Source organism: Salmo salar, chromosome ssa29, assembly GCF_905237065.1.
Source record: "Salmo salar chromosome ssa29, Ssal_v3.1, whole genome shotgun sequence".
In the NCBI taxonomy this organism is placed as follows: Eukaryota; Metazoa; Chordata; class Actinopteri; order Salmoniformes; family Salmonidae; genus Salmo; species Salmo salar.
Genome location: NC_059470.1, coordinates 11,738,502 through 11,760,040, shown reverse-complemented (window position 1 = coordinate 11,760,040; position 21,539 = coordinate 11,738,502). Strand labels below are relative to the sequence as shown.

At 43.9% G+C, this 21,539-nt stretch overlaps 1 protein-coding gene across 2 annotated transcripts in view; it reads left to right on the top strand.

Annotated features, from left to right (window-relative positions):
- The window catches only part of yes1 (YES proto-oncogene 1, Src family tyrosine kinase), a 37,931-nt gene extending 18,587 nt beyond the window's left edge, over nt 1–19,344 (top strand). For both annotated transcript variants that reach the window (XM_014180762.2, XM_014180763.2), the window contains exons 3-12: nt 1,616–1,715; nt 2,301–2,399; nt 8,274–8,377; nt 8,768–8,917; nt 9,737–9,892; nt 10,388–10,567; nt 13,028–13,104; nt 13,488–13,641; nt 15,931–16,062; nt 17,024–19,344. In XM_014180762.2, the coding sequence (XP_014036237.1) occupies nt 1,616–1,715; nt 2,301–2,399; nt 8,274–8,377; nt 8,768–8,917; nt 9,737–9,892; nt 10,388–10,567; nt 13,028–13,104; nt 13,488–13,641; nt 15,931–16,062; nt 17,024–17,232 (1,361 nt within the window). In that variant the 3' untranslated portion in view covers nt 17,233–19,344. The remainder of the gene's footprint in view (nt 1–1,615; nt 1,716–2,300; nt 2,400–8,273; nt 8,378–8,767; nt 8,918–9,736; nt 9,893–10,387; nt 10,568–13,027; nt 13,105–13,487; nt 13,642–15,930; nt 16,063–17,023) is intronic.
- Nucleotides 19,345–21,539: the final 2,195 nt, after the last annotated feature.

The following is a 21,539-nucleotide window of genomic DNA, read 5'->3' as shown; positions in this document are numbered from 1 at the left end:
ACCCAAACCACAGCTAAATGCAGAACTAACCTTTGATGATCTTCATCAGATGACACGCCTAGGACATTATGTTATACAATACATGCATGTTTTGTTCAATCAAGTTCATATTTATATCAAAAACCAGCTTTTTACATTAGCATGTGACGTTCAGAACTAGCATACCCCCCGCAAACTTCCGGTGAATTTACTAAATTACTCACGATAAACGTTCACAAAAAACAGAACAATTATTTACAGAACTCCTCTATGCACTCGCTATGTCCGATTTTAAAATAGCTTTTCAGTGAAAGCACATTTTGCAATATTCTAAGTAGATAGCCCGGCATCACAGGGCCAGCTATTTAGACACCTACCAAGTTTAGCCCTCACCAAAGTCAGATTTACTATAAGAAAAATGTTATTACCTTTGCTGTTCTTCGTCAGAATGCACTCCCAGGACTTCTACTTCAACAACAAATGTTGGTTTTGTACCGTACTTCGAAGCATGTCAACCGCTGTTTAAAATCAATTTTTATGCCATTTTTCTCGTAAAAAAGCGATAATATTCCGACCGGGAATCTGTGTTTTAGTACAAAGAGAGAGAAAATAAAAACACGGGGTCACCTCGTGCACGCGCCTCAGTCTCGTAGTACTCTGACCGACCACTATCAAACGTGCTAATGTTTTTCAGCCAGGGGCTGCCTCGACATCGTTCAGCTTTTTCCCGGGTTCTGAGAGCCTATGGGAGCCGTAGGAAGTGTCACGTTACAGCAAAGATCCTAAGTTTTCAATAAAAAGAGTCAAGAAGCTCAAGGAATGGTCAGAGGGGGCACTTCCTGTACAGAATTTTCTCAGGTTTTTGCCTGCCATATGAGTTCTCTTATACTCACAGACACCATTCAACCAGTTTTAGAAACTTTAGGGTGTTTTCTATCCAAAGCCAATAATTATATGCATATTCTAGTTTCTAGGCAGTAGTAATAACCAGATTAAATCGGGTACGTTTTTTTATCCGGCCGTGTAAATACTGCCCCCTAGCCCTAACAGGTTAAGATAGACCGACCCATCTGGCATTCGCCCAAACTGCCCTATGGCCGGTCCGTTTCCGGACCAACATGACATTATTTCTAATCAATACACTGGCAATTTCTATAGAGTAGCATTACCGACAGTGAAAAATTGTTAGGGAGTGTGCAGGCTAGAGAACACAGATGCTACTCTCCGCTCACGAACATTCACACCACAGACACCAGTCAGTCACGGCCGCTATGGAAACAGAACCGCCACTACAGGTCTACATTCTCTGACTCATCTTCCATTGGTCCCTTGGTCTCCTGTCATTTCAATGTGCCTGCTCAGCTTTGCCGCAGAGTTTGGTACTGTGAACATTCAGCCACATTGACAGAAACAATCTTGGCACAAAGGTCAGCAGGTATTTATAGGGAGTCTTTGTATCTTTAGTAGGCTATTAGTAGCTCTGCATGTCTTCATATTCTAACTGGTTCTCCACCTCATCCCTGCGAGTTAGTCAACAAAAATATTTTTCTGCCTCTTAAATGGACATACTGTCATGAATTTCACTTGTGCTTTTAACTTGAATGTTTTATTTAATGTTTTCTGTGTGTGTATTCAGGTGGGGTTACGTTCTTTGTGGCCTTGTACGACTATGAAGCCAGAACCTCAGACGACCTGTCGTTCAAAAAAGGGGACCGCTTCCAGATCATCAACAACACGTGAGTCCCCATGGGCCCTGGTCAAAAGTAGCGCACTACATAGGGAATGGAATGCCATTTGGGACGCAGCCTCCCTCTGAGAACGTCATTCATCATGATCAGGAGCTTATTCCCGTAGAGTAGTGGTGTACCGATGACAGAATATCTTTAAGAACACTACCTGTTCTGTACAGTGTTCTTCCTAAATGGGTTAGATTTGTCCCCCCCCCCCCCCTCCCGATCCTGTTTTTCTACCCAGATCACTGGAGACTTTCATTTGATTAATTTAACAAAACCTTTAACATAGATGGTGCCTTAGGTCATATATAACTTTCTGCTCTATAATGTAGCCTTGGTTGACTTTGTTCAATTCAAATATAATACTTTGCTGCATGCTTTAATAATATAGCAATAGAATCCATGCATAAAAGACAGCATGTACAAGTTCACTGCCAAGACACAGATAAAGCAAGCATACAAGTCCCTTTCATAACCAGACTACCGTTGTACAGACATAGTAGTGATATATATCTATCTGGATGATTCTCTTTATCTATCTGTCTCTCTGTCTGTCCGTATCTCTCTCTGTCTGTCCCCCCCTTACAGAGAAGGGGACTGGTGGGAGGCGCGCTCCATCAACACAGGGAAGAAGGGTTACATCCCCAGTAACTATGTGGCACCAGCTGACTCGATCCAGGCTGAAGAGTAAGACCCTTGTCACTCCTAACCTAACCTGATTCTTAAGACTATCCACAGCTGCAACAGCAAATAGAGCTAGCCTAATCACTGCAGCGTGACCATAATACCACACAGCTCTCACTGGAGGCACGTTCACTAGAAGATCTCAGCGCTTCTCCTGTTCTCCTGGGTCCGTATGTATCAAGTGTCTCAGAGTAGGAGTGCTGATCTAAGATCAGGTTCCACCTGTCCAGGTGATCTTATCCATAGTGATCTAAGAGCGGGCACACAAACAGGAAAGTTGCTAAATCAACCAAAAGTTGCTGGGGCAGCCTTAAAAATGTGTCCGTTGGAGCGCTACGATTTGTTGCCCACAATTATGGGGTGGGGCTTAGTGAAGGGTCAGTTGGGATCAAAACTAGCTGCGTATGGTAGCTAAACACTCAAAGAACTACAAATCCCGTCAGATCTGGCGCCAGGATAAAGTGACTAAGGGGGCAGTTGAAATCAGCGAGGGGCGCAAAAACTTTTTGGGGTTTCTTGCGTTGGAATTATATCGAATTCTGCTAACATCGCGCTATACCATAATAAACAAAGTTCAAATGCAGAGATTCCTAGATCATTGAGTGCTTGTCATGTGACATGCTACAGATTTCGCTGTCAACCTGTCTCCGTTGCGCTGTCTCAGTGTAAAATAGGGTCCTTCTAGCAGTCACAAGGACAAAGATTCAGCAGGAGACTGTCAGGTAGAGGTGCAAATTAGTTTGGGATTTATTTACACAGCGCTGTTGTTTTCGAAGATGACGGTGATATTTGCAAATATATACAATCCCGGTCAAAAGTTTGGACACCTACTCATTCAAGGTTTTTTTTTTTTATACTATTTTCTACAATGTAGAATAATAGTGAAGACATCAAAACTATGAAAACACACATGGAATCATGTAGTAACCAAAAAAGTGTTAAACTTTTTTAAAGCGTGAGTTCCAAATATCTCTAACCATCGCCCCTGCGTGAGTTTTTTTTTTTTTATGCTCATGCTCGTAATGTCAGAATGCTCTCACTGTTCCAAAATGTGATTGTTACACAACAGGACAGTTACCTGCGCTGCCCTCAAACCAAGGCACGCTGCCTGCTAATTATCTATAGGCTATGTTTCAACTTGTCAATTTCAAATTATTTTCAAATCATTTTCTCTAACAACAGTTTGAATTGAGGCGTGTTCCGCCTCCTCGTTAATTCACATAAGAAGTAGCCCATTTCACTGTTGCGGATCACTTATGTTTGAGGCTTTACTGAGCCGGACAAACTTCTCTCTCAAACTAGAGCCCAAGCACTTCCCTAGTGTTTTCCCAGATCAAGTATGAAGACATTGCACATCATTAGTCAGAACAGGCCTTGCACAAACGTTTTCCCCCAGCACATTTTCTGTCTGGCGTCCGCATTGCCTTCATGGTTGTTTTTCCTTACAAATTGGACTTTGGACATGTGTGTGTTCCTGTCAAAGTAAGTGGCTTATTTTCTGTATGTCGTGTTGTCCTTTCTGCTATAGCACTATGTACACTGCTCAAAAAAATAAAGGGAACACTAAAATAACACATCCTAGATCTGAATGAATGAAATAATCTTATTAAATACTTTTTTCTTTACATAGTTGAATGTGCTGACAACAAAATCACACAAAAATAATCAATGGAAATCCAATTTATCAACCCATGGAGGTCTGGATTTGGAGTCACACTCAAAATGAAAGTGGAAAACCACATTACAGGCTGATCCAACTTTGATGTAATGTCCTTAAAACAAGTCAAAATTAGGCTCAGTAGTGTGTGTGGCCTCCACGTGCCTGTATGACCTCCCTACAATGCCTGGGCATGCTCCTGATGAGGTGGCGGATGATCTCCTGAGGGATCTCCTCCCAGACCTGGACTAAAGCATCCGCCAACTCCTGGACAGTCTGTGGTGCAACGTGGCGTTGGTGGATGGAGCGAGACATGATGTCCCAGATGTGCTCAATTGGATTCAGGTCTGGGGAACGGGCGGGCCAGTCCATAGCATCAATGCCTTCCTCTTGCAGGAACTGCTGACACACTCCAGCCACATGAGGTCTAGCATTGTCTTGCATTAGGAGGAACCCAGGGCCAACCGCACCAGCATATGGTCTCACAAGGGGTCTGAGGATCTCATCTCGGTACCTAATGGCAGTCAGGCTACCTCTGGCGAGCACATGGAGAAATGCCACGCCACACCATGACTGACCCACCGCCAAACCGGTCATGCTGGAGGATGTTGCAGGCAGCAGAACATTCTCCACGGCGTCTCCAGACTCTGTCACGTCTGTCACATGTGCTCAGTGTGAACCTGCTTTCATCTGTGAAGAGCACAGGGCGCCAGTGGCGAATTTGCCAATCTTGGTATTCTCTGGCAAATGCCAAACGTCCTGCACGGTGTTGGGCTATACGCACAACCCCCACCTGTGCACGTCGGGCCCTCATACCACCCTCATGGAGTCTGTTTCTGACCGTTTGAGCAGACGCATGCACATTTGTGGCCTGCTGGAGGTCATTTTGCAGGGCTCTGGCAGTGCTCCTCCTGCTCCTCCTTGTACAAAGGCGGAGGTAGCGGTCCTGCTGCTGGGTTGTTGCCCTCCTACGGCCTCCTCCACGTCTCCTGATGTACTGGCCTGTCTCCTGGTAGCGCCTCCATGCTCTGGACACTACGCTGACAGACACAGCAAACCTTCTTGCCACAGCTCGCATTGATGTGCCATCCTGGATGAGCTGCACTACCTGAGCCACTTGTGTGGGTTGTAGACTCCGTCTCATGCTACCACTAGAGTGAAAGCACCACCAGCATTCAAAAGTGACCAAAACATCAGCCAGGAAGCATAGGAACTGAGAAGTGGTCTGTGGTCCCCACCTGCAGAACCACTCCTTTATTGGGGGTGTCTTGCTAATTGCCTATAATTTCCAACAGCATGTGAAATTTATTGTCAATCAGTGTTGCTTCCTAAGTGGACAGTTTGATTTCACAGAAGTGTGATTGACTTGGAGATACATTGTGTTGTTTAAGTGTTCCCTTTATTTTTTTTGAACAGTGTATTTATAGTAATTTAATTTGAATTTGGCGCTCTGCAATTTCACCGGAAGGTGTCGAAATGGGACGCTAGCATCCCACTGATCTGCAAGAAGTTAATTGAAATGCATTCCAGGTGATTACCTCATGAAGCTGGTTGAGAGAATGCCAAGAGTGTGCAAAGCTGTCAAGGCAAAGGGTGGCTACTTTGAAGAATCTCAAATATATGCTTTGATTTAACACTTGTGTTATTTCATAGTTTTGATGTCGTCGCTATTATTCTACAATGTAGAAAATAGTAAAAATAAAGAATAACCCTTGAATGAGTAGGTGTGTCCAAACTTTTGACTGGTACTGTGTGTGTGTGATATATATTTTTAAGTTCCGACTTAAATGTCAGCTTTAAAAAGAAAAAGCCTCTCATCAGGCAAAACCCATCTTAACCAATGAAGCACAGGTTGGGTCTGCCATCCTCAGATACAGCCTCCCCTTGAGTTACCCAAAAGTGAACTAACTACAACATCCCCAAACGGGCACTTAAATACGTTTTAGCCACACCTTTTCTTGGCGCACAGGCCAGGTATATCTATTCACGCTAAAAAGAGAAACCAGACCGTATGCTATCCAAACAAAGACAACAAAGAAATTGACAGTAAACTGATAAATGCAATTAAATAAACCAAAAGTCTTTATCAAGTGTTTTTGCAGTTTGTGAGCTCTCCAAACAACATTTCCACTTGGAGAATGGTATGAGTAGATATCAAACATTCTAAATGAATGGGAGAATATGTTGGGATTAGCAGTAACTTTACTGATGAATACAATATATTCTTCACAAGTCATTGATCAACATTGACAGACAATTGGCTCAATGAAAGAAATAGTGCGCAATAGTGGAGAGAGAGAGAGGTGCCTTTTGCGCGTCTCTCCGCCACGCACCCCCCCCCCCCCCTTTTATTCTGGTCTCGACATTTAAACTGATGCTCGAGACACGTTCCTCACACACAAGCAGTAACCTCCAACATTGCCAGGACGTAGCAGTCCTCATTTTCCCTTCAACTGAAATCAGCATAATTTAGTATTTCTAACCACCCCCCCCTTAAACGCACACACATTACCCAAACTAATGGACATGTGACAGCAATGCAGGATGGCGAGCACTGGGTACATGATGCATATTCCCCCGCCAAATAAAGGAGCATCATAGTAGTTGGCCTGAGGTAAATTAACACTTTACCCAGGCCCCAAACACTGTCCTCTAACCTCTTGGCGATGCGGGGGCACAAACTTCCAGCATGGGCCTTTGCTGAAGCTTGTAAGGGGAGAGTTCTCTCCTGAACGATTCATAGTGGACACTGGGGTTGTCGCCATACCCCCAGCAGTGACACAACGTCTGTGCCACACCCAGGAACATTTTGCGGTGCAGTCATTTTCTCTCCAAACCCAGGGAAAGGGTCAGAGCACACCCTCTCCTCTCCAGGCTCCAGAAAAGAGCTCGGTCATAATCAAATCAGTATCAGTCAATGTCGGATGAAAACCTCACACCCCATCATAGGACAGATACTCTCGCAGAGAGCCCCCCGATAGGAACAACGGAGGAGGAGGAGACAGTTCGGCCTCCGACACGACGTCCTCACCATGGCCTGACTGGTAAACTTGACCCCGCCCTTATAAATCTAAGTCAAATATGACAGGCGTGTCACATTGTTCACTTAGCCTACCACAGAGATGAGAAGTGTTTTGTTTTTTCCCCCGCTTTTTAATAAAACACAAAGGAGTCATACCTAACTGCCCCAGTGGCTTTCCATAGCCCCCCTTCACACACCGCGGCACGCTCTGTCCATTGTGCTGACACAGCGGAGATACAGATTTTTTCACTCAAATCATTTTGCTGTTTTTATATAGGAACATTGAACTAAAACTTAGGGGCATAAGTTTGAACTGAGAGGGCTTAGGCCTCCTCGTGGAGCCGGGTACCAGCCCACCTGGTGCAGCAACAGTGTCTGGGGCCTGTCTGCACTGTGAGTGAAGCGCTGAAAGATTCATTTTTGAAGCGCACAGGCATCGAAGTCTACTGAAGTGCGACTTTGTCCTTGTGTTTCTTGGCTATTTAGGCTACGTCGTTTTGTTCACACGCTAGGTTGTTTTTAGTATGGACTTGCTCAACTGCTAGTGAAAAGACCTCAGACAGACATGTGAGCCTGCATGCCATGCGAGTGCCCTGTTACCACGCCAACCTGCCACCCTTAAAGGGGCAGCTGAACATCTTTGTCTCCCCTAAGTAACTCAAACATTTGAGGCATTGGGCTTGAACACAACTTTTTATTTATAAACTTTTAATAATTTCTTATCATAACTCTTCCAAAAATACTTTCATTGTGCTCTTCCATTTCTTTGGAACTCTGTGTCGAGCCCTGCACTTCATACATATGGCCACAGGGGGTTTCAGCCACCATCTCCTATATGAGCCAAGAGGTTTATGATCGTTTAGCAAGGAAATTGAATGTCATCCTGTTTGTTAGATTGACCCCTGATGGACTCAAATGCTTTATTTCCTCTCGTTGTGTATTTGAAGTTTGATTTTTCCAAACACGGCAATGATCCCTGCTATTATTGATTCAAGTAAAGTTCATAGTAACATAAGCTGGTGTTGATGTAAATGTGTGTCCTTCCATAGAAATAGAATGGTGTGCTAGTTCTGGAACACATAAAATGCTCTTCAAATACTTGGAGCGGCTGGGGATTCTCAAGGACAGATTTGGGAAACTGCTGTACTGCAACATTTTACAAAGGCTCTACTCATTCTATTTCTGCGTCCTTCCTCAGGTGGTACTTTGGTAAAATGGGACGTAAAGATGCTGAGAGGCTGCTGTTGAATCCAGGCAACAACCGAGGCACCTTCCTGGTGCGAGAGAGTGAAACTACTAAAGGTGAAGACGATTTAGCGTGAGAACGTGCACGGGCTGCGTCTCTAGTTACACGCCATTTCTCATGTAGTGCACTACTTTTTGTGTTGACTGGGGTCCGTATGTTCCAAGCGTCTCAGAGTATGACTGCTGATTTAAGGATCAGTTTAGCCTTTGAGATCACACTGAATAAGACTACATGGACAAGTGGGAACTGATCGTAGGTCAGCACTCTGACCCGCTTTGTGAATACTGGCCCTGAAGTCATATGGTGCCCTAAGACAAAGTCGTGCACTATAATGGGCAATATGGAGTCATTTGAGAAATAGCCAGTGACACTCACATTTCCATGAATAAAGCCTAGGTCTTAATACTGTTGCTTGGATGGACGAAGAATCTGGTCATTGTCTCCAGGTGCTTACTCCCTGTCCATACGAGACTGGGACGATGCCAAAGGCGACAATGTGAAACACTACAAGATCCGCAAACTTGACAACGGGGGTTACTACATCACCACGCGCGCCCAGTTTGACACGCTGCAGAAACTGGTCAAACACTACACAGGTATGTCTTCTACCTCCTTTTGTTTATGGTCTCTCGATCTCTCACGCTCACTTTCTCTCTCAAACTCGCTCTCTAACAGGCCTGCTACACTGGAAATGTAACCATGCTGAGCGTGAGACGCTCCTATTCATTTCTATGAAATCTGGGCCTAAGCAGCACGGCTCAGCGAGAGGCTTGCACTGCTCAGCGTAAAACGACACACTGGTTCTATTTTCAAGAGTTTGACGGGTAGCTCACGCAAGAGAACACTTGATAAAGTTGCTCACATTCTGTTCGCGCTGGCAAAATGTCGCAGTTAAAACCTCTGTTTCCGGTCTCTCTCACATCTGTGCTTCCGTAGTAGCAGGCTTACCTGTAATTGACCCTGTGATTTCCCCAGCTAGATGAATGGCTCTCAGGTTGAATATTTAATAAAGACCTTCCCTAAGTGCCTCCCTTTCAGCAGAAGGAGAGAGGTTAAAACTCTCTGGGAGAGCCCACTTTATGTCTCTGTCTCAAATGGCACCCTGCTCCCTACATAAAGAAAAGCATTGCACCATATAGGGAATAGGGTGGCATTTGGGACAAAGAAAACTTTGCTCTGGTGCACTATAAAAGCGAGCGGTCCCAACCGTGTTAAATCATCCAATTCTCATTCATATTTAGCTCTGTTATTATAGGCATGTCTAAATTCAGCCGTATCGCATGTCTGACAGGCAAACTTGAAGTGTTGTGTGAAATTTCCCCTTTTTTAAGCTTCACTGGGTTTCCCTCGTACTTTACTGCTGGGATTCATAAGAATCTCTAAATGTTTGTTTGTGCCTATCCCCCCCCACGCAGAGCATGCAGACGGTCTGTGCTACCGGCTGACCACGGTGTGCCCCACGGTGAAGCCCCAGACCCAGGGACTGGCCAAGGATGCCTGGGAGATCCCCCGGGAGTCCCTACGCCTGGAGCTCAAACTGGGCCAGGGATGCTTTGGAGAGGTCTGGATGGGTAAGACCAAATACTGTTTAGACACAGACGGGCGCACACACAAATAACAAATATGTGCGCCCACACCCACACACTCACACTCTGGATGGTCTGAACAGACAGGAAATATAGTACACTATTTTTATCCCAGGCCAGGGAATCTTTCACTTCCTTCAGATGCTTCCTCCGTTTATCTTTATCTCCGGAGGAAGTAACATTCTCTCTTTCAGAGCGAGACACAAGTCCATCTAGCCACAGCTCATAACTGCATGTTTTCATGTACCCAAATACACCCGTACTGTATTATGTTGGGCTGCATCCCAAATGGCACCCTATTCCCTATGTAGTGCACTACTTTTGACCGGGCTGTATAGGGAATATGGTGCCATTTGGGACTCAGAATGTGTACTGTGCTGAAAACTAGTATTTGTTTACTCCTGTTTTTACACCATTGTCTTGCTTCTCCAGTAAGCGGCAGCATGACCCGGCTCGTTCTAATTCTGTAATTCTATTCAGGCACGTGGAACGGCACCACCAAGGTGGCCATTAAGACCCTGAAGCCAGGCACCATGTCCCCCGAGGCCTTCCTCCAGGAGGCCCAGATCATGAAGAAGCTGCGACACGACAAGCTGGTGCCCCTCTACGCCGTGGTATCTGAGGAACCCATCTACATCGTCACTGAGTACATGGCCAAAGGTGTGTGTGGATACAGTGCATTTGGAAAGTATTCAGACCCGTTGACTTTTTCCACATTTTGTTACATTACAGCTTATTCTAAAATGTGTTAAATTGGTAGGGGTGTTTCTCATCAATCTCCACACCATACCCAATAATGAGAGAGAGGAAAAAACTGTTTTTAAAAAATGTTGGGATTTTTTTAAACATTTTTATTCTGAAATATCAGTGAAATATAAAAACCTGTATTCAGAACCTTCGCTATGAGACTCAAAATTGAGCTCAGGTGCATCCTGTTTCCATTAATCATCCTTGAGATGTTTCTACAACTTGATTGGAGTCCACCTGTGGTAAATTCAATTGATTGGACATTATTTGGAAAGACACACACACCTGTCTATAGAAGGTCAAACAGTTGACAGTGCATGTCAGAGCAAAAACCAAGCCATGAGGTTAAAGGAATTGTCCGTAGAGCTCCGAGACAGGAATTTGTCTAGGCACAGATCTGGGGAAGGCTACCAAAATATTTCTGCAGCGTTGAAGGTCCCCAAGAACACAGTGGCCTTACATCATTCTTAAATGAAAGAAGTTTGGAACCTCTTCCTAGAGCTGGCTGCCCGGGCAAACTGAGCAATCAGGGGAGAAGGGCCTTGGTCAGGTCACCCTGACAGAGCTCCAGAGTTCCTCTGTGGAGATGGGAGAACCTTCCAGAAGGACAACCATCTCTGCAGCACTCCACCAATCAGGCCTTTATGGTAGAGTGGCCAGACAGAAGCCACTCCTCAGTAAAAGTCTAGTCAGGATCGAGGGGAAAATGAACGGAACAAAGTACAGAGAGCTCCTTGATGAAAACCTGCTCCAGAGCACTCAGGACCTCTGACTGGGGTGAAGGTTCACCTTCCAACAGGACAACGACCCTAAGCACACAGCCAAGACAACACAGGAGTGGCTTCGGGACAAGTCTCTGAATGTCCTTGAGTGGCCCAGCCAGAGCCCGGACTTGAACCTGATCAAACATCTCTGGGGAGACCTGAAAATAGCTGTACAGCAACGCTCTGCATCCAGCCTGACCGAGCTTGAGAGGATCTGCAGAGAAGAATGGGAGAAACTCCCCATATACACGTGTACCAAGCTTGTAGCGTCATACTCAAGAAGACTCAAGGCTGTAATCGCTGCCGAAGGTGCTTCAACAAAGTACTGAGTAAAGGGTCTGAATACTTAAGTAAATGTGTTATTTCAGTTGTCTTTTTACTTGGAAACATTTTTTTTTTTAAACAGTTTTTGCTTTGTCATATGGGTGTATTGTGTGTATGGGGGGGGCAGCAATTTAATCAATTTTAGAAAAAGGCTGTAACGTAACAAAATGTGGGAAAAGTCAAGGGGTCTGAATACTTTCCTCTACAGATACAGATAAACACACCCTCTCCTTCTCCAGTCCAGATGCAGTGACGTATGTGGCTGGCAGCATGATGTTGACATAGATTCCTCACGGCTGATTAGATGTGTAATTAAAACATTATAGCTGGAGTCTCTCTCCATAAGGGTCCCATACAAACACATGCCTGGGGGAGGCGATTAGCTGGCTTGCTCAGTTGGACCTTGTTATACGTGTGTGATGGAGTTGGAGAACTTGGTATTTTATTAAACATAGTGAACGTTGGCCACATGCCAGAGATTTTGGTGTTAGTTGTTGCGTGACGCCGAAGGTTGTTCAGGCACCGAATTGATGAGATGTTTCGAAATCCGAACTTTTAGATATCACGCCACAACACACACGTCGTCCTATCGGAATGTATCCTGGACAATTTCCTTTAAAGGACCACATTTTAAAATGTATGTCCGTTTTTAATTAACATACCCTACAGTTTGAAAGTCCTTGGGAATCCCATGTGGGGTTTTATAAGGCCCGAAGCAGAGAGATTTAATTGAAAACTGCAGCAGTTTTGTGGCAAGCTTTCCTCTTTCTCAACTGCAATGCGTCACCCTGTTTCTTTTTTATTAGTGATTGAACGCTGATGACTAATCCCTTTAAATGGACTCTGTGACCCCTATGTATAAATGCACCAGAGGAACGTGTGTGTTTATCCCGTTGGTATCCCCTTGATTCTAATCTTGGTTCAGGGGTCAATTAAAAGAACAATGTCCCTCTCTCACACTGAGGAAATGGCGCCCTATTCCCTATATAGTCTGCTACTTTTTCCACCAGGGTCCCATAGGGCTCTGGTCAAAAGTAGTGCACTATATAGGGAATAGGGTGCCATTTGGGGCACACACTAGATGTCATTAGGAGCCGTGTACCGAACATAGACACAAGCTGCTAGCTTCATCAATACCAAGGGAAGGATCATGAATATTTAAGAAGGCGTATTTTAAGAAGTCTTCAGTCTCACTATTTCTACGGTGGTATTTCGCTGTTGCAACATTTAGCTGCAGTCTCTCTGGTACTGTAACTGTCATGTTTTGCTGATGTTTTTTTTGTAGGAAGTTTGCTGGACTTCCTAAAAGAGGGAGATGGTAAATTCCTCAAGCTTCCCTTGCTGGTGGATATGGCAGCACAGGTAAGTCCAAAGTCAACCTCTCAGTAAACATTGACATTTCTACATATGTAGCTACCATGCATGTTTCCAAGTGTCTCGCCCTTCAGTGTTTCCACCTAAGGATAGGTTTGAGCTGTTTTTAATGCCCGTAGTACACCATTGCACAAGAAAACCGATTTAGTGCACTCTTCTTCCGCATCCATCACCAGCATTCTCCCTCCTGTTTGTAAGGTTGCATCCCAAAAGAGCCCCCGTCAAAAGGAGTGCACTAAATAGGGAATCTGGTGCCATTTGGGACTTACACAAGATCAACGGCTCTGCTCTCAAGAGTGGATCACATCAATTATTAACCCGAGCCTCTGTGATCAAACGGCGTGGTTAACTTAATCTGCTTGTTTTCTCAGATCGCTGACGGTATGGCTTTCATCGAGAGGATGAACTACATCCACAGGGACCTGCGCGCCGCTAACATCCTGGTCGGGGACAACCTGGTGTGCAAGATCGCCGACTTCGGTCTGGCTAGGCTGATCGAGGACAACGAGTACACAGCTAGGCAAGGTTAGTAGAGCACCGAGACAGAGGGACTTAGAATCCCAGTTGTTGGAGGTGTGTATGGGTGGAAAGAGGATAGGCAAGGGGTAGGAAAAGGGGATACCGAAATGTGTCTTCCGCATTTAACTTCTTATGGCTCAAATCCCGTTAACGGGATCGATTTGACAACATCCGGTGAAATGGCAGAGCGTCAAATTCAAAAAGAATTATTACAATTATTTAACTTTCATACATTCACAAGTGCAATACACCAAATTAAAGATGAACTTCTTGTTAATCTAGCCACCGTGTCAGATTTAAAAAAGGCTTTACGGCGAAAGCAAACCATGCTATTATCCGAGGACAGCACCCCATCAAACAAACACAGACAATCATATTTCATCCCGCCAGGTGCGACACAAAACTCAGAAATAACGATATAATTCATGCCTTACCTTTGACGAGCTTCTTCTGTTGGCACTCCAATATGTCTCATAAACATCACAAATGGTCCTTTTGTTCTATTAATTCCGTCGTTGTATATCCAAAATGTCCATTTATTTGGCGGGTTTGATCCAGAAAAAACACTGGTTCCAACTCGTGCAACATGACTACAAAATATCTCATAAGTTACCTGTAATCTTTGTCCAAACATTTCAAACAACTTTCCTAATACAACTTTAGGTATTTTTTTACGTAAATAATCAATGAAATTTAAGACGGGATAAACTGCGTTCAATACCGGAGGATAACAAAGTGGAGCGTGCTTTTCAGGTCACGCGCCTCTATCAAACAGTACACTTCACTCTACCCTCGTTCTGAACAGGGCTGCTTCTTCATTACACAAAGGAATAACATCAACCAATTTCTAAAGACGGTTGACATCCAGTGGAAGCAATAGGAACTGCAAGCAACTGCCTTAGAATTCTAGATTCTCATTGAAAACCCATTGAAAAGAGTGACCTCAAAAAAAAGAAATCCTGGATGGTTTGTCCTCGGGGTTTCGCCTGTCAAATAAGTTCTGTAATACTCAGACATCATTCAATCAGTTTTAGAAACTTTAGAGTGTTTTCTATCCAAATATACCAATTATATGCATATCCTAGCTTCTGGGCCTGAGTAGCAGGCAGTTTACTTTGGGCACACTTTTCATCCGGACGTGAAAATAGCACCCTCAAGCCATAAGAAGTTAACACAACATCTCTCTGAATCAGAGAGGTGCGGGGTGCTGCCTCAATCGACATCCACATCATCGGCGCCCAGGGAACAGTTGTTGTTTGGGGTGAACTGCCTTGCTCAAGGGCAGAACGGCAGATTTTTCCACCTTTGCCGGCTCAGGGATTCAAACCAGCAACCTTTCGGTTTCTGGCCTAACGTTGTTAACCGCTAGGCCCCGAGACAGACAGACAGACAGACAGGGGCTTAGAACTCTCTGGTTGCGTCCTAATAATCTCTCCTTTCTCCTGAAGTGTTCCTTACTTGTTCACTTCCTGTCATGGATTTGAAATGACTTGTATGTTATTGTGTTATTATTAATATACTATTAATATATGGAACCTTCCTCTACCCCATGCCTACACCACTACAATGCTTTTACATTTGGGGGAAGTAGTCAACGAGTGCACACTTCAGGAAAAAGGAGAGATTACGGGGACACAGGGCTTAATGTCACAGTCGTTTGAGATGTATACGGGGTGGGGGAAGGGGACGGAAGTGTGAGGTCACTGGCGTAGAGTAAACCCTGTTGTTTCCTACCATGGTAAGTTAAGCTAATAGCGGAAAGCAGATGCTCATATTTACTCTGATTAGTTGCGGTGAGTAAACTCTGACTCTCAAGCTCTGCCTGCTGCTTAACCATTCAAGACCAATGGTTTGAGCAGAGAAACAGGCGTCCCTGACAATAACTCTTTTTCCCCACTCAACACTAGTCTTAAACCTTTTGGAATGTGACTTTTTTTACCCTGCAATTCACACACAAGAATCTGTCTTTATTGACAATGTAGTATCTTAGTTCAATCCGTTTCCTTTGCAATTAGATCTTACTTAAACCATTTAAAAACCAAGTATGATCCGTTAGACATTTTTGAATTGTTTTGTTCCAGAGGTCAATAGTGTAATTGTCATGGCAGACTGAAGCATGAACTTTGATATGGGCCAATTCTCAGTGGTTCTATTATGACTCTAGGCTCCCTAATAACCCCGAGTGGAAGTTAATGTTCTGTCGCTCTCCGTCTCTCTCTCGGTCTCTCCCCCTCTCTCTCTCCCCCCTCTTCTTTGTCTCTGCCCATCTCTCCCCCTCCTGCTGCTGGTTTGTAGGGGCCAAGTTCCCCATCAAGTGGACGGCTCCTGAGGCCGCCCTGTACGGGCGCTTCACCATCAAGTCAGATGGCTGGTCCTTCGGCATCTTACTCACTGAACTGGTCACCAAGGGCAGGGTGCCCTACCCAGGTGAGAACACAGACAAAACGATGTTTGTGTCCCACATGGGCCCCCTATTCCCTATATCCCTCAAACTCAACTTTAGACCTCTAAGCCAGTTCCACTGTGTTCTTTCATTGTTCCCCTCCAATCAGGGACTAACTTAGACCCGGGACACCAGGTGGGTGCAATTAATTATCAGGTATTACAGAAAACGAGCAGGCTCCGGACCTCGTAGGGTAGGAGTTGAATACCCCTGTCCTATATAGTGCACTTCTTTTGACCAGGGTTCACAGGGAGTGGGCACTATGTAGGGATTACAATGCCATTTGGAATGCAAATCCCATAACAGCAATGGCAGTCTGAGGCTGTCTATCTGGTTAGGATTTGTCAATTGTGTGATCTCTAAAGATAGGGAAATAGGTGTCTTGTGTAACCAGGAGGAGTAGTGCCAGCACAATGTAAACAAGGAAGTCTTTATAGCCTAGACTAGTTAATACAGTCCTAGGAAGTGGGCCGGGGGTGACACTGTCATGATGGCTGTTTTTGTCTCTACGGGGTAAACACTGACTGAGATTGGAGAAGACCATCTGGTGGGGTCTGATCTGGAGATTGAACACCACTCTTGTTTATAACCATCTGTCCCAGACTGATCGGGCTCAGGGGAGAAGGAAGGAAGGAGGGAGGGAGGGAGGGGTGCTGTGAAACACTGATACAAACCTTCAGGCCCCGCTTTTTTTTTAAATGTATGCTTTTTTGGGGGGGGTTAATAGTCTAATGGAGCTATTGGGCGATTTCACAATGCACCACCATATCGTGACCGTGACAATGGAAATAGATCACAGACCTTGTTTTGTTGTGGATAATCTTGATTTTTATTGTGACTTAACTCGCATGGTTTACTGCACTGTTAATGTAATGGGCACTAAACAGACTGACCCCCCCCCCTGTGTGTCTCTTTCTCTCGCTGTCTTATTCTCTCTCCACCCAGGCATGGTGAACAGGGAGGTCCTGGAGCAGGTGGAGCGGGGGTACCGTATGCCCTGCCCCCAGGGCTGCCCAGAGTCCCTCCACGAGATGATGAAGCTGTGCTGGAAGAAGGACCCTGACGAGAGGCCCACCTTCGAGTACATCCAGTCCTTCCTGGAGGACTACTTCACAGCCACGGAGCCACAATACCAGCCTGGGGATAACCTATAGTCAGGCCTGGCCGCAGCACAGCCCTGGACCACTTCACCGTGCAATGTATCTCTCCACCCAGGAGGAGCAGACTTGGATACAGACGCATGGAGACGTAATTCTATGAATAATGTGCTTCAGAAAAGCCAACTGGAAGCTTGGTTATCAAGTTGCACAAACCACTGCTATTGCTGATGATAATTTTTCTTTTTTAAACAAATGTTCAGTTTTTTTATTTCAGGTACTACATATAGTCTTAGTTTGTATGAATTTACCAAAAAAATTGTCCTCAATGATCATGTTCATTTTCAAAGTGACCAATCATTCAACTGTGTAGTTGTTTTAACATATTTGTTGAACCATGAAAATGGCATGAGAAAGCCCATCAGGTAGAGGCTTTCTGAATGAGAGCTCTTCAAAATGGAGGACAAGAGAGAAGGATGTACTGTAAGGCTGCGTTTACACATAGGCAGCCCAATTCTGATCAATCGTATCAGATCTTTTAAAATCTTTTTCAGAGCTGATCTGATTGGGTAAAAGACCAATTAGTGAAAATAAGATCAGAATTGGGCTGCCTGTGTAAACTCGAAGGCAAGTACTGTGGGAATATTTCAAATGAGCATTCAGTTCAACTGGAAAATGCTTTTCTTTCTACATTCGTGTTTTTCTGAATGATTGACTTGAGTGGCGCGGATCAGGGACAGTTGCGTGGGTCCGTCTTGTCTGCTCATTTTCTATTTTATTTCTATATAAACTAAGAATTATTCATATCATGGAAATGGTTGTAGGTTCATGTGAAGCTCTCGAGTCCTTCAATAACACTAAGTCCATCCTGTTATGTGTCCAAGACAGACTGTTGCCATGCCAAGTTACATTACCTCTTTAAAGATCACTACAGAGTATGACTAAACCTTGTTTCCCTTGTACTCTGATCTGGAGTCAGTTTTTAGCATTTTCCCAACAAATTCTTTAGGTGAGGATTACAGTAGTGGAAGCTGATCCTAGATCTGTATCTAAGGGAAACTTCACCCCGGAGCAATGTATCACTGTGAGATAGGATAATATTCAGCTCTCGCCTGGCAATGCCGACAGCCCTGTAGATCACTAAGCTACATGCCAACGCAGATTGTCTCTGCACATGTCATAGTGCTACGCAACAGGAGGCAATATTGAATGGAGCTAGTATAGACTAACAGTACCTCCTAGGACCAGAATTAATTTATGGATGCAACCACCTGATTTGACAGTTTTACATGCCAGCAATAACTTGTACACAATTATGTTAAAAAGGACTTGGCCTTCTCTTTCACTTACATGGATAAGTCATTTACTAGACTCATCACGTGTTCTATTTTCAGACCTGAAGATGCTCGAAAAGGAAACCATTTCACCTTTATGGGAAAATATTGCCAAAGCACCTGAAAACTGTTTATTTTGACTACATGTGATTTTATAGTGTGAACGGATTTCATTCAGTCAACAGTTTCAGCCTAGATACAAAGAGGATACGTTTTTATTCAGACGTTTTTGTTTTTAAAGGTAGACTCAGCGAAATGACGTTGCCACGAGCAGCACCGCAGATGTTGCGATGAGCGAGATGCAAGCCTTCGCTCCCTCAGTCACATACAGTATCTGCGCTTGCGCAAGGGTTCCCTTCACGCTTTTAGAGCGTGGTAGGTACGGGACCAAAACAGTGGGAGAGTTTAGCCTCGCGCTTCAACGCTCTTAGTTGTTGCGGAATTTGACCCACTATGCTGTTTATGTTGTGCACCTACATCATATCGCTGAGTCTTCCTTTAATACATTAGTCGGAACCAGTGAACGGTTAGTTATATTTTAAGACCGCAAAATGGAGGAAGGTCCTTTTAATGCGTCATGTCGCATCCACAGGGGTCATTTGACTTGTTTTTCTATAAACTCATCAGTTAAGCGGTACATTTGATTATGCATACTTACATAGATTGGTCAACTAGGGGTTTAAAAGAAGGGCTTTTTACAAAATCCTGATTTTATAAAAAGGACAGCAAAGACTAGAACGCAAGTTATAACGTTGGGGGAAAGATACATAATTATGGTTTAGATACTAATCTGTGGAATTTGTACAGTTGGAAAATAAAACATTTCTGATTCTAACTTGTGTTCTGTATTGAAATCGTTAGATGCATTAGTTTAATACGGACAACAGGCACAGCATTTTACGAATCTCGAGCTGTCCGAATTATTCATATTCTTGGCATGAAATGATTTGTCATTTACATTGAAGTCATGTGACAATCACATTATTGCTAGGTGAATAGGCATTTCAACCAGTCGCAGTGGGCGGGACTCCCTGTTGAAATTGCGATAGTACACAAGGGGCTACTTTCCCGGTGAAAAATTACATTTAAAAATTCTACAAATATTATCAAATTGACAGTCAGCGATGTCAGATTTCAAACGTACTTTGAGCAACATGGTTCAGACACAATGGTACGTGCATCAATGTAATGACTGATTTCTTGCAGAAGTTGCAGACAAAAGTTATTGCTGCTGTGCTTGCTTCACGTAAAATGTTATACATAAGGTACCACCAGTAGTTCTAACCATTACACAATGCAATAATACATTTTGCTTCTTTCATCACCAACCTGGACTACTCTGTTGTCATCGAAACTGATCACGGAATGCGAGGATATGGGTTGACTTTTACTGTGGGCAGGGGCACAGAAATTGGTCAGATTCTTGATCCACAAACTTCACCATTTCAATACATTTTGAGTTATAATTGGTTGGCTTTCTGTAACCAACAAATACATGTTATCCACAGCGTCATATTGTGTCAAGACAATACAGGCTGGCTTTGTATTAACAGGCACTAGAACAAATGCAGGCTGACACTAGTTGTCCCAGTGTCAACCTACCTGCTTGTCCCTTCAAACTGCAGTGGTGTGTGCTGTGGAAACCCTGTCAACCCAAGTTGTGGGGAAATCTAGAGGAGATTGGGTTTTACCTTCTCACCAGCAGTGGCCAGATGTGATGGGTGAGAAGACCTACACACAGCCACTCCACCACAAACAACCTTTTATTTAACTAGGCAAGTCAGCTAAGAACAAATTCTCATTTACAATGATGAGTTAACTGCCTTGTTCAGGGGCAGAACAACAGATTTTTACCTTGTCAGCTTGGAGATTTGATCTAGCAACCATTCAGTTACTGGCCCAATGCTCTCTCCAGTAGGCTACCTGCCGCCGAAAGGTGTGTGTATATGCAGCACTTTTCCCCATTTTGTGCCAGATTGGACCAGAGAAAGGATTCATTCAGTTGGCCACAGCGTTGGTCCTGAATGCAGTGGTACATTTTTTTTTACATTTCAGTATTTTAGCAGACACTGTTATACAGAGCGACTTAGTGCATTCCTCTTAAGATGCCTAGGTGGGACAACCACATATCACAGGCATAGAAAGTACATTTTTCCTCAATAGCGTAGCTATCAGTAGAATCAGAACTGCAAAAACATCCAACTAATATGTAGTCAGAAGCTTGATGTCATTGCGTGCTAGGAATATGGAACCAAATTCTAAACTTTTGACTACTTTAATACACAAAGTATTCACTTTTTCCCAAATTTGGTTGTGTAACAGCCTGAATTTAAAACACATTAAATTGAGATTTTGCATGACTGGCCTACACACAATACCCCATAATGCCATAGTGGAATTATGTTTTTAGAAATGTTTACAAATTAATAATTGAAAAGCTGAAATGTCTTGAGTCAATAAGTATTTAAACCCTTTATGGCGAGCCTAAATAAGTTCAGGAGAAAAACATGTGCTTAACAAGTTGCATAGAATCACTCTATTGAATGATTACCTCATCTCTGTACTCCACACATTATCTGTGAGATCCCTCAGTCAAGCAGTGAATTTCAAACAGACTCAACCACAAAGACCAGGGAGGTTTTCCAATGCCTTGCAAAGGGCACCTATTGGTAAATGGGTTAATTGAATCTCATTGAATATCCCTTTGAGCATGGTGAAGTTAATTACACTTGGGATAGTGTTTCAATACAGCCAGTCACTACAACGATATAGATATCCTTAACTCAGTTGCCGGAGAGGAAGGAAAGTGCTCACGGATTTCACCAAGAGGCCTATAAGTAAACATTATACGGTAAGGTTGTATTTGGTGCATGGTAACCTGATGTATTCAGCACATGTGACATAAGATTTGATTTGACTTTAAAACAGTTAGTTTAATGGCTGTGATATGAAAAGACTGAGGATGGATCAACACCATTGTAGTTACTCAAGTCTCATTGCAAAGGGTCTTAAAAACGTATGTAAATAAAG